Source organism: Schistocerca nitens, chromosome 9 (assembly GCF_023898315.1).
Source record: "Schistocerca nitens isolate TAMUIC-IGC-003100 chromosome 9, iqSchNite1.1, whole genome shotgun sequence".
Taxonomy (NCBI): domain Eukaryota; kingdom Metazoa; phylum Arthropoda; class Insecta; order Orthoptera; family Acrididae; genus Schistocerca; species Schistocerca nitens.
The window spans coordinates 97,882,220-97,895,745 of NC_064622.1; the positions used below are offsets into that span (position 1 = coordinate 97,882,220).

The window sequence follows — 13,526 nt, forward strand, 5'->3', positions numbered from 1 at the left end:
CCTGGCCTCAACCTTCGTTAGTCACTGTCCTCACCCATCCAGCCCTCTCCCTATTCCCATGCCAGCACTAGACAGCCGTCATTTCACCACCACACCCAATCTTTTAATTTCTTTCATTTTTATTTTTATTTTTATTTCTCTCCTTTCCGCTACTTACCCCCTGCCCCCACCGCACCACTCTCCTACCCCCCGTCTAAACTGCAACACTTCACTGTTCGCCACTCCCACCATACTATCCCTCCCCCTCCCCGCCCCAGCCTCCTCCTTACCCCCACCCAGTCGCCACTCCCACCATGCACTGGTGCTGCTGACCGCGGTGTAGTTTCAGCTCTCTGAGACTGTAGATGTGTGTGCAAGTTGCACTTGCGTGAGTGTGTGTGTGCGCGCGCGTGTGTGTGTGTGTCTACTGCTGACAAAGCCCTTAATGGCCGAAAGTTATGATTGTGTGAACTTTTTATTGTGCCTATCGCGGCAGGAGGGTATAAGATGAACATCAACAAAAGCAAAACGAGGATAATGGAATGTAGTCGAATTAAGTCGGGTGATGTTGCGGGGATTAGATTAGCAAATGAGACACTTAAAGTAGTAACGGAGTTTTGCTATTTGGGGAGCAAAATAACTGATGATGGTCGAAGTACAGAGGATATAAAATGTAGACTGACAATGGCAAGCAAAGCGTTTCTGAAATAGAGAAATTTGTTAACATCCAGTATAGATTTAAGTCTCAGGAAGTCGTTTGTGAAAGTATTTGCATGGAGTGTAGCCATGTATGGAAGTGAAATATGGGCGATAAACAGTTTAGACAAGAAGAGAATAGAAGCTTTCGAAATGTGGTGCTACAGAAGAATGCTGGTGATTAGATGGGTAGATCACATAACTAATGAGGAGGTATTGAATAGAATTAGGGGGAAGAGAAATTTGTGGCACAACTTGACTAGAAGAAGGGATCGGTTGGTAGGACATGATCTAAGGCATCAAGGGATCACTATTTTAGTATTGGAAGGCAGCGTGGAGGGTAAAAATCGTAGAGGGAGACCAAGAGATGAATACACTAAACAAATTCAGAAGGCTGTAGGCTGCAGGAGGTACTGGGAGATGAAGAAGCTTGCACAGGACAGAGTAGCATGGAGAGCTGCATCAAACCAGTCTCAGGACTGAAGGCCACAACAACATCCCGGCTCAGCATCTCCGCTATATGGTGAGTAGCAGCTTTCCTTCTCTCGTATTGTTAGATTCCAACCTGGATTTTCCATTGTTTGATTGTTCAGTAATGTAGATAGATACCTGGAGGCCGGCGGCGGTGCGGCGCTGGTGTGTTCGGGGCAGGAGGCGGGCCGGCCGGCGTGCGGCCTGCGCGGCGGCGGCTGCTGCTGCTGGGGGCGGCCGCCGCTGACGTCGGCGGGGGATGAGCGCGCGCTGCGCAGCGGGGGCGGCTGCAGTTGCGGGTGGAGGCGCGCCCCGCACGCGCCGCACGCGCCGCACGCCGCGCACCCCAGGTCCCCCGGCGTGGAGCGCGCGCTGCGCAGCGCCCCCTGCCGCTGGCTGCCGCGGGACTCCACGGGCGTCGAGCACGGCGAGCAGCTGCTCGAACTCTGCTGCTGGCCGCGCCCGCCCTGCCGGCTGTGGGCACACCCACGCAAACAAACACACGATTATACACTACTGGCCATTAAAATTGCTACACCAAGAAGAAATGCAGATGATAAACGGGTATTCATTGGACAAATATATTATACTAAAACTGACATGTGCACGCAGTTTGGGTGCATAGATCCTGAGAAATCAGTACCCAGAACAACCACCTCTGGCCGTAATAACGGCCTTGATACGCCTGGGCATTGAGTCAAACGGAGCTTGGATGGCGTGTACAGGTACAGCTGCCCATGCAGCTTCATCGCGATACCACAGTTCATCAAGAGTAGTGACTGGCGTATTGTGACGAGCCAGTTGCTCGGCCACCATTGACCAGACGTTCTCAATTGGTGAGAGATCTGGAGAATGTGCTGGCCAGGGCAGCAGTCGAACATTTTCTGTATCCAGAGAGGCCCGTACAGGACCTGCAACATGCGATCGTGCATTATCCTGCTGAAATGTAGGGTTTCGCAGGGATCGAATGAAGCGTAGAGCCACGGGTCGTAACACATCTGAAATGTAACGTCCGCTGTTCAAAGTGCCAGCAGTGCGAAGAAGAGGTGACCGAGACGTGTAACCAATGGCATACCATACCATCACGCCGGTTGTTACGGCAGCCAGTATGGCGATGACGAATACACGCTTCCAATGTGCGTTCACCGCGATGTCTCCAAACACGGATGCGACCATCATGATGCTGTAAACAGAACCTGGATTCATCCGAAAAAATGACGTTTTGCCATTCGTGCACCCAGGTTCGTCGTTCAGTACACCATCGCAGGCGCTCCTGTCTGTGATGCAGCGTCTAGGGTAACCGCAGCCATGGTCTCCGGGCTGATAGTCCATGCTGCTGGAAACGTCGTCGAAATGTTGGTGCAGATGGTTGTAGTCTTGCAAACGTCCCCATCTGTTAACTCAGGGATCGAGACGTGGCTGCACGATCCGTTACAGCCATGCGGATAACATGCCCGTCATCTCGACTGCTAGTGATACGAGGCCGTTGGGATCCAGCACGGCGTTCCGCATTACCCTCCTGAACCCACCGATTCCATATTCTGCTAACAGTCATTGGATCTCAACCAATGCGAGCAGCAATTCGCGATACGATAGACCGCAATCGCGATAGGCTACATCCGACCTTTATCAAACTCGGAAACGTGATGGTACGCATTTCTCCTCCTTACACGAGGCATCACAACAACGTTTCACCAGGCAACGCCGGTCAACTGCTGTTTGTGTATGAGAAATCGGTTGGAAATTTTCCTCATGTCAGCACGTTGTAGGTGTCGCCATCGGTGCCAACCTCGTGTGAATGCTCTGAAAAGCTAATGATTTGCATATCACAGCATCTTCTTCCTGTCGGTTAAATTTCGCGTCTGTAGCACGTCATCTTCGTGGTGTAGCAATTTTAATGGCCTGTAGTGTAGTCTCACTCACTGCAGCCGCTCGTGGATGGATGGGTGGGTGGATCGTGGGGTTCAAGGGACCAAAACACTGGGTCGATGCTTCAGTGCCATTCTACATTCGTCTGGCTCCACTGAATTTGTCAGAGATTCAGTCGCCCCCGGTTCATCATTATCTTCGATCCGTCGTACCACTGGTGCTACAGTGACCACAACGACCATTTATCGTTCTCCTCTGTACTCCAGGTAGCCCACTGCAGTGGCGCCAGACACAATTGAAGTAAGAGTGTCTTTAGAGATGAGTTCCGCTTCGAACTGAGCCCCAGTGATAAACTAAGATGTGTCTGGAAACGCCCCGGACAGCGGTGGGATACAACTCTGACTGTCGCCTGCCACACGGCCCATCATCCTGGAGTGATGGTGGGGCGCCATTTCTTTTCATAGAAGGTCCGCTTTGGTAGCCATCCACGGCACACCACAGCACAGCACTACGCTGACGATAGTCTACGTCCTGTTTTGTAGCCCTTCATGACAAGACGTCGTGGGTTTACATTTCAGCAAGATAATGTCCACCCGCACGCGGCGAGAGTTTCTACTGCTCGTCTCCGTGCTTACCAGACCCTGCCTTGGCCAACAAGTAGCCGAATTTCTCCCCAACTGAGAACGTTTGGAGCATTATGAAGAGGACCGTCCAACCAGCTCGTGACCTTGACGATCTAATTCGGCAGCTGCACAGAATTTGGTACGATATCCCTCAGAAAGACATCCAACCACTCTGTCAATGCCAAGCCGAGTAAGTGCTTGCATAAGGATCACAGGTGGATCAACGCATTACTGACTTGCTCAGTTTGGAAGCTCGTTCTCTTAAATAACTCATCCAGTTTTTCTGAAACTGCGTTCTTTCATTTTTCTGTACCTGTACATGACATCTACTGACTCTGATCCTTGTGTTTCAACCCTACGTTGCCGTACCAATACAGGCGCCTAACGGCAAATCATGACACTAACACTACTAGCAGCTCAAATCATGTAGCGTACAGTCTATACATCTTCCTATAAAACCAGGTAACCATACGGTAAACAGTTTTCCGTCTGTACTGGCTCAAGTAGCGAAAGTTTGGCTGTAGTCAACCTGTAGTTTCCAGCACAGAGGCTCACTTGCACAGTAAAATTTACCTAAGGTCCAGTTCGGAATCCTAGCACCCATTTTCAAATTACAGTTGTCGCCGCTTAGTCTTAGGGTGCCACAAACAATGGCCAGTCCCGGATCCTCTCCCAGTACATCTCTCACTTGAAAAATGCTTTGCAAGTGAACATTATTTAAAAGAATTTGCAGTATAAATCTCCATCTAAAAGCATAGTAGTCGAGACATAAAAGTGTAGTATTAAAATTGCTCCAAAAGCAATAAACGGTAATCTTAACCGGCCAATCATACTCGCTATGCGAACGGCACGTAGGGTATTGTAATATAAGGGGCAATCAAATGAAAACGAGACATATGGGATGAAATGGAGTACATTGTTCTCTATATGAAAAGAAAACACAGTAATTGTTAAAGCATTTACCCGACTGTGAGACAAGGCGGTCAGTGCATTCATGGCAAAATGTCTGCGGTTACCTGCGGAACCATGACTGCATCTACGCGTGCACTTCTTCGTCCGAAGCAAATCGACGGTCATGAACGTTTTCCTTCAAGGTTCCAAAAATATGTAAATGTGGAGAGATCGGGATTGTATGGAGGAGGTGGAAGCGCTTTCCAGCGAAACTTTTGCAGCGTAGCATGCCGGCTGGCATTTTCCTGCAACTGAATGAGATTCTGTCCGTCAACATTCCTGGGCGTTTGAAGTTGATGGCGCCCTTCAGTTTTTACACAGTGTCCATGTCGAGTCCGGTCCCCCAGGAACGTTGACGGACGGCAGATTCTTTAGCAGGATAATGCCTGCCCACGTGCTGCCAAGGTTGTTTCGACTACGCTGCAGAAGTTTCGCTGGGAAGTCCTCACACATCCTCCATACAGTGCAAATCTCTCTCCATGCAATTTCAACCTTTTTTGGAGTCCTGAAGAAATACATGCGTGGCCGTCGATTTGCGTGGTCCAAGGGGTGCACAGCTGGATACAGTCATTGTTCCACAGGCAAGTGCACATATTTCTCCGTAAGGCACTGACTGTCTAGTGTGACGGTAGGATAAACGCATTAACAATTATGGCGATTACTTTTGAAGTTATAAACTGTGTAATTATTTTTTCCCATGTCTCGTTTTCGTTTGACTGCCCCTGGTATATTTCTAGCTTCCTCACTTAGCAGAGGTTCTTGTGACTTGGTAAGTAGGCTTTCATGGGACAGATTGCTGTTGCAGGCTATCCAGCGTCTCCGTGATGCTTCTCTACAAGTAAAAAGAACCTATCCCCATCCATGCTGTCATTTGCGTCCCTCCTCCCCCCCCCCCCCCCCCATTTGTAATATTTGGCACATGTCGCACACTGTTGAGCTATGTTCTGTGACGGGTCCCACGAGAGTTTTTTAATCAACATCATATGTAGATTGAACATTTTCCCAGTATTCTACCCACTTATACGAAGTCTGCCACCTGATTTATCTACGACTGAGGATATGTTCAAATGGTTCAAATGGCTCTGAGCACTATGGGACTTAACATCTGAGGTCATCAGTCCCCTAGAACTTAGAACTACTTAAACCTAACTAACCTAAGGACATCACACACATCCGTGCCCGACGCAGGATTCCAACCTGCGACCTTAGCGGTCGCGCGGTTCCAGACTGAAGCGCCTAGAACCGCTCGGCCACAGCGGCCGGCTTGAGGATATGTGATTCTTCCATTTCATACCCATACAAATTCTCCCAGCTTCCTTTGAGTTGGCCAATTCCAGCTGTGACTCATTATTATTGTAGTCTCAGGATGTTACGATATTTAGTGTTCTGAGGTTCAGAAAGTAACATGTCTTTTAATTACGATAACTTGCCAATCTTTGTACCATACTGAAATCTTATCAAGGAATGACTGAATGTTTTTGAATATTTTCTCTGATCGTACTCCATTATAGGTAACTGCATCATTTGCAAAAGTGTTATTATTAATCTTGCATCTCAGGTCTTTAATGTGCCGTAACGAGAACCCCAGAATACTCCCCCGGGGCACGCCCTAAGTTCTTCCACATCTCTCGATTATGCGCCAAAGACGACGTGCTGTGTCCTTCCTACCAATCAAGTCCACAGTAATGACCTCTTAACGTACCAGAGCCATCACAAGAAGAAGGAGCTAGTATTTAATTTCTGTATGGACGATCGACATAACTGTTTGTACTGTCTTACCAGCGATTTACATCCGTCATTACTTTTTTTTTTGTTATGAGTACACCCACCCGGATGGCCGTGCATGCTAATGTGCCGCTTCTGAGACGTGGAGGTTCTCTTGCGCCGCGTCGAATCCGCCAGCTGATTAACGACGAATGTCGGGGTGCCGGCCAGCCCGAATGCGGCTGTTAGGCGGTTTCCCACGCCCTAGCAAGTGAGTACCGGGCTGGTAGCCAAGTTCTGCCTCACCTGCACGATACGCAAACCGGGGTGGCATCGGAGGGGCATCCGGCCACCCCTTAAATTAAAGGTGCAAAAACTGTTAAAACCATGCCGACACGGGACAAATGCACAAGAAAAGATGATTTTTTTTTATCAGCACGGCACTAAAATTTTAGATGCAGGTTTATACTCTAAATTATTTTGAATACTGTGTCATTTTGCAATCCCTGCTGTTACGTACGAGATGTAAACCCGGCTAGGGCACTAGACAACCGCCCTAAAATACTACTACTTAGGGACAGTTAACCTCCTATCGATAACACCAACACACAAACATAACAAATACTGATGAACCTCTGCAGCACAGCAAAATTAACTGGCACTGCCAGGTGTAAACTAGGCGATCTACCGGCAATGGGTTGGGTCGGGTTGTTTGGGGGAGGAGACCAAACAGCGAGATCAACGGTTTCATCGGATTAGGGAAGGAAGTCGGCCGTGCCCTTTCAAAGGAACCATACCGGCATTTGCCTGAAGCGATTTAGGGAAATCACGGAAAACCTACATCAGGATGGCCGGACGCGGGATTGAACCGTCGTCCTCCCGAATGAGGGTCCAGTGTGCTAACAACTGCGCCACCTCGGTCGGTACCGGCAATGCAGGGAAGCCGTATTGAATACTAAACGCAAACAAACCCAACCAAAACCCTTAAACAGTGATCGATTTATGACCAGTCGAGCACTTATTGGCTTGTTACAGGTACAGACGCTGCAGCTGGGTCAGGAGGCAAGACAGGTATCCAGCCCAGCAGTACCCCTCCTCGAAAGGACTGAAGCTCTTTATGACGACCTAAGTAATGACAACGGTACCGAGCACTGCACGATACCCAAAACTAGCAACCACTCTACCCCTGCATGATCTGTCGCAGATAGCAACAAAAGCGCTACTGCTTTTACTACCCGACCAGACTATCGCAGGGTTTTTTTTTTCCCTTGGCCCTTTATATATATAGCATCTCCCCAAGAGCAAATGGACCGTTAACTGAATCCTGAAAATGGATGCTTGACATTCTAAACTTGTCATTAAATAAATTTTGCTTTCGAAAGATCTCCATAAATCGATCTGTTATCATTGGATATCGAGCCACATCGGCGTAAGTGGCAACGAACGGGCTAACCAGATTGCCAAAACCGTACAAATAACTCGCACCTACTGTAATATTCGTCACGCACTCAGAAGGCTGATATATATATATATATATATATATATATATATATATATATATAAGACTAAAAAAGAATGGTAATCGTTACGTAGTGATGACTTCAGCCGCAAAGCGGAAGGAAGCTTACTCCGTTGACAGATTAATAGCGTACCAGATGACCTTCAAAACATCTAGTAACGTTAAGACCCTCTCCGAATTGTGATTACTGTACTGTTGGAAATGGTATCCTGCATTTTGACTAGCGTGTGTAAAATGTGAACAACAAAGGGATAAAACACTACATGGAGAACTCCAATTTACTCTAAGCTTTTTAAGCTATGAAGCCTGTACGTGTGTTTACAGATTGATTAGGATTTGTAACAGGATCTTTGATGATACTTTAAGATTGTTCTTATCACTTGACTCGTTCCTTAATTTATTGGTTTTAAGTATAATCTTAACTTTAAACGAGGCACGTTCACGCCATGTGTGTAACGTAACTAGAGTTTAATTTTGCCTCATGTTTCTGAGTTTACTACTTGGCTGTGTGGGCCGTTGCTAGGAATAACGTGCTGTTATACTCCTTGAGTCTCTCTCCAGAAATCCTAACAGTTTCTTTGTGAAGAATGCTAACCTAACCACAGAAAAATGTATTGTAGACAACATTGTAGTGAGTTGCGCGGGAGTAATTGTTGGACTTCAGACCAATGGCTTGTATTCGAAGAGATTAAAGTGTCGAAACTGAACGTTTTAGCCTAAAAATCTTCCCCGATAAGGCTGCAGCTGAATGCAGAGTACGTGGGAACGCTTTACTGTTTGCAGACGTAAAAAAAAGTCGCTCAATGAAAACACTTCTGAGAAGTGAGTTTATCTGACGGAATAAGTCTGTGGATTTATGGTCCCTAATCTCTGGCTACCCGGATAACGTTTCTCTTTTGTCTCTGTACAAGTGTCGTCCATTAAGCAACTGATAGTACCACGTGCCTGTTCCCAGGTGTTGTTTTCTGTTTACGAAATGTTCGGATATGATAAATGAACGGCTAAATCCTGTCGATGAACTCCTGACATCATTACACATACTAAATCATTTGTAACCGATTTTGACTAGAGATTGCGCTGTTCTGTCACTTTTAAAGCGTATTTTAACACATTGCAGATTTTTAATGTCAACAGACTTTAGTGTTAATTTCGTGCATCGTATTAGATGTTTTGGGAAAGTCTGCAACTGTGTCATTCATGATTTAAATAATGAACACTGCACCAGTTACTTATATTTCAATCAAGACACAAGTGTTATCGCTGAGTAATTGTAGGGGTATAGGAAGATTTGACTAGAATTTCCATTTGCTGTGATGAGTGGCAGCTAGATCTAAGAGTGAAACAACGTAAGAATGCAGATGAGTAGGAAAAACAATGCTGTATTGTTCGATTACTGTATTATTAGTGGTGTGCTGCTTGACACAGCCACGTCGTTTAAATGTATAGGCGTGATGTTGCAAACGGACACGCTTTGTGGGGTAGCTGAACCGCCCACTTCGGTTTACTGAGAGAATTCTAGGAAAGTGCAGCTCATCTGTAAAGGAGACCGCATACACATCACTTGCGCGACTAATTGCGAGTACTGCTTCAGTACGACGATCTGCACCAGGTCAGATTGTTACACTGGTTAAAAATAAGAACAACAAGGCTATTAGGGTGTGACTCAGTTCGACGTGGATGCTGTTAGAGATCCACCACAAGGTCTCAGCGGGGAAGCACGAGAAAGAGGTCAGTCACGTTTTCTAAAGAGGCCAGCCACGTTCTCTCCGAAGGCATTACCCCGCCGGTTACCTTAAGCCAATAAAAGAAACCACGGAAAACCCAGATCTGGATGACCGGAAAGCCGTTAGAACCGCCGTCCTCCCAGATGCGAGTGCAGTTTCTTTCTTTCTTCTTTCTTCTTACTATCGCGCCACGTCACTCGCTTTCCTTGTTTTGGAAGAGATTTGTGTTTGAACACCTTTTTCGCAGTAATAGCTGAATGAGTTAGGTACTCAGCTGATGAATGGGGATAATGTTCAAAAATACAGAGGAAGTTTTTAATTTGATCCATTCTGTACAGCTACAGTAAAGTAACGGTATCTGAAAGCTTAACGTAACAAAACTTACTGCTTGTGTTAACGCAACGTCTTATTATCTATCAGCTTTTCAGAGAGGCGGTCCCGCACCTCCCAATAAATCTTGTTCCCGCCGATAAGATTCGAGGACGGCGGGACCGCTTTGCTTCCCCTAGCCCCTTTTCCGCCTGTAATACACTCCTGGAAATGGAAAAAAGAACACATTGACACCGGTGTGTCAGACCCACCATACTTGCTCCGGACACTGCGAGAGGGCTGTACAAGCAATGATCACACGCACGGCACAGCGGACACACCAGGAACCGCGGTGATGGCCGTCGAATGGCGCTAGCTGCGCAGCATTTGTGCACCGCCGCCGTCAGTGTCAGCCAGTTTGCCGTGGCATACGGAGCTCCATCGCAGTCTTTAACACTGGTAGCATGCCGCGACAGCGTGGACGTGAACCGTATGTGCAGTTGACGGACTTTGAGCGAGGGCGTATAGTGGGCATGCGGGAGGCCGGGTGGACGTACCGCCGACTTGCTCAACACGTGGGGCGTGAGGTCTCCACAGTACATCGATGTTGTCGCCAGTGGTCGGCGGAAGGTGCACGTGCCCGTCGACCTGGGACCGGACCGCAGCGACGCACGGATGCACGCCAAGACCGTAGGATCCTACGCAGTGCCGTAGGGGACCGCACCGCCACTTCCCAGCAAATTAGGGACACTGTTGCTCCTGGGGTATCGGCGAGGACCATTCGCAACCGTCTCCATGAAGCTGGGCTACGGTCCCGCACACCGTTAGGCCGTCTTCCGCTCACGCCCCAACATCGTGCAGCCCGCCTCCAGTGGTGTCGCGACAGGCGTGAATGGAGGGACGAATGGAGACGTGTCGTCTTCAGCGATGAGAGTCGCTTCTGCCTTGGTGCCAATGATGGTCGTATGCGTGTTTGGCGCCGTGCAGGTGAGCGCCACAATCAGGACTGCATACGACCGAGGCACACAGGGCCAACACCCGGCATCATGGTGTGGGGAGCGATCTCCTACACTGGCCGTACACCACTGGTGATCGTCGAGGGGACACTGAATAGTGCACGGTACATCCAAACCGTCATCGAACCCATCGTTCTACCATTCCTAGACCGGCAAGGGAACTTGCTGTTCCAACAGGACAATGCACGTCCGCATGTATCCCGTGCCACCCAACGTGCTCTAGAAGGTGTAAGTCAACTACCCTGGCCAGCAAGATCTCCGGATCTGTCCCCCATTGAGCATGTTTGGGACTGGATGAAGCGTCGTCTCACGCGGTCTGCACGTCCAGCACGAACGCTGGTCCAACTGAGGCGCCAGGTGGAAATGGCATGGCAAGCCGTTCCACAGGACTACATCCAGCATCTCTACGATCGTCTCCATGGGAGAATAGCAGCCTGCATTGCTGCGAAAGGTGGATATACACTGTACTAGTGCCGACATTGTGCATGCTCTGTTGCCTGTGTCTATGTGCCTGTGGTTCTGTCAGTGTGATCATGTGATGTATCTGACCCCAGGAATGTGTCAATAAAGTTTCCCCTTCCTGGGACAATGAATTCACGGTGTTCTTATTTCAATTTCCAGGAGTGTAGTTTCCCCCAACACTGTGTACTTCGCAGTTACGATGCCCAGACCTGCTTTAAATATCGCCAAGACGACAAGAGCGAACACGCAAAATTGCTTCTCTGTAGATACGTAGTTTCCGCGAAATGGATCGAAGACGATTGTCGAAATGCTGAGGATACCGAATTGATTGGAAAGGAGAACTGTGGACAGCAATGTTTCTTTAGTTGGCCGCAAAACGAATACGCGACAGTGCCTTGCACCGTGACAGGATGTAGAGTTAGCAATGCCGGCCTTAGCGCGGGGGTCGTCTTACAGTGCCACGCGATAAAAGTGAAGGGCAGAAGAAAAGGGCAAGAGGGAGGGAAAAGTAGCAAGAAGAGGAAGAAGAAGAAAGTATTAGACGGCACTAAAATGAAATAGAGGCGGTGGCGTATCAAAAGAAATCATAAGCCGATTCAGTTTAGCCGCGCGGGATTAGCCGAGCGGTCTCAGGTGCTGCAGTCATGAACTGTGCAGCTGGTCCCGGCGGAGGTTAGAGTCTTCCCTCGGGCATGGGTGTGTGTGTGGTTGTCCTTAGGATAATTTAGGTTAAGTAGTGTGCAACTAGGAACTAATGACCTTAGCAGTTAAGTCCCATAAGATTTCACAAACATTTGAACATTTTTGATTCAGTTTAGACTACGATGAGCAATAGTTCCTACCGGTGTGTAGTATGGAGGTGCTTATTTCCAGTTATCGGCTACTAGATGGAGCCACTGTCGTTATGCCAGGTGCACTAAGGAGGCGAAAGTGTAAAAGATATGTTTTATATTAGTTGTTTCATTTCTAGCGGCTTTGCATTAACTGGCAATGAGCAGTGGAGGTGACATCCGGTTACTGTTCCAAGCAATGCGACGCTGTTGAACTGGGTGTTGTTCCATGTGTTGAATTTTATCGTACAAAAAGAAGTTACTCAAATGTTGCAATGTTTAATTGCGTTTTAAAAATGTGTGGTCTCAATAAAAGAGACTGCTGCCAGCCCGCCCCGGATGGGGAATTGAAATTCAATAAAGAAAAAAAAAAAAAGAAAAAATAGAAGAAGAAACAAGCTAATTAGCGATATGAAACTGACTGATGACAGGATCAGGCATAAAAACTATGTCTGTTCTGGGCGCTTGTCGCCACAGTTGTGCCACTGGTGGCTTGGTGTGAAATGTCGCAAATCTCTGTGTGACAATGCAGGCATCCGACAGTTGTGACAGAAAACATGCCTCGTCAAATACAGTGTGAGCAACAGGGAACTGACCTGAAAATATGTCATGCACCTTAAAAGACGCAACGGAGCCTACATCACCTGCGGCCGAGATGGATGAGGTAAGTTGGGTTGCCTACCTTAAAGTACAGAGATTTTCTGGGCCGTTTTACACTGCCTCAAAATAAAGTGAATCACCCAGGATTCATGGTCGGACGCCAATGTAACATTGTACATGTATACATGTAAATGATTAGAGTTTCAATTCTTTGTGACAGATAGAACAGCCGCCCCAGTGCATTAGACCTGGTATGGTATACAAGAGCGTGCAGCGTTAGATGTTCAGTGATCACATGGATATGCCTCGTACTCATGTGAGGCAGTATTATTATTACCTAACACAGTTTGGAGGGTGCTTTATTGTAGGCTGCATTTGAACAGCTGATCAAATCGTGCAATATCCAGATTGGTGTGGCATTCGGATGTGACAGTGGCCCAATGTAGGACTGCATGGCGTGTGAGGGCAGGCATACTCGCTGTGGTGGTCGACTGCAAGGAGGATCGCCGTGTTGTGCACCAAACTCCTGGTGACCCATTCACATCTGTGCCTACCCTCTGACACCAAGTTGTGGACTCCCTGCGACATCCCACAGCACTAGTTTGGACACTAGTGGCAGCGGATTACAGTATTACCGACCCATGCTTAGGCTGATGGTAACACCACAACACGTACGGCTGTGTTTGGGGTGGTGCCCTGGCTCGGGAGCATGGACTGCTGATGTGTGGCGTCGTATTGTGTTCAGTGATGAATCATGGTTCTGTCCTACCCGG

The 13,526-nt window shown here is 48.0% G+C and overlaps 1 protein-coding gene across 1 annotated transcript in view; it reads right to left on the reverse strand.

The window, feature by feature from the left end:
* Positions 1 to 13,526, reverse strand: part of LOC126204037 (calcium release-activated calcium channel protein 1-like) — a 119,655-nt gene that overhangs the window by 72,181 nt on the left and 33,948 nt on the right. The window contains exon 3 of the mRNA XM_049938462.1: positions 1,285 to 1,620. Coding sequence (XP_049794419.1) covers positions 1,285 to 1,620 — 336 coding nt within the window. The remainder of the gene's footprint in view (positions 1 to 1,284; positions 1,621 to 13,526) is intronic.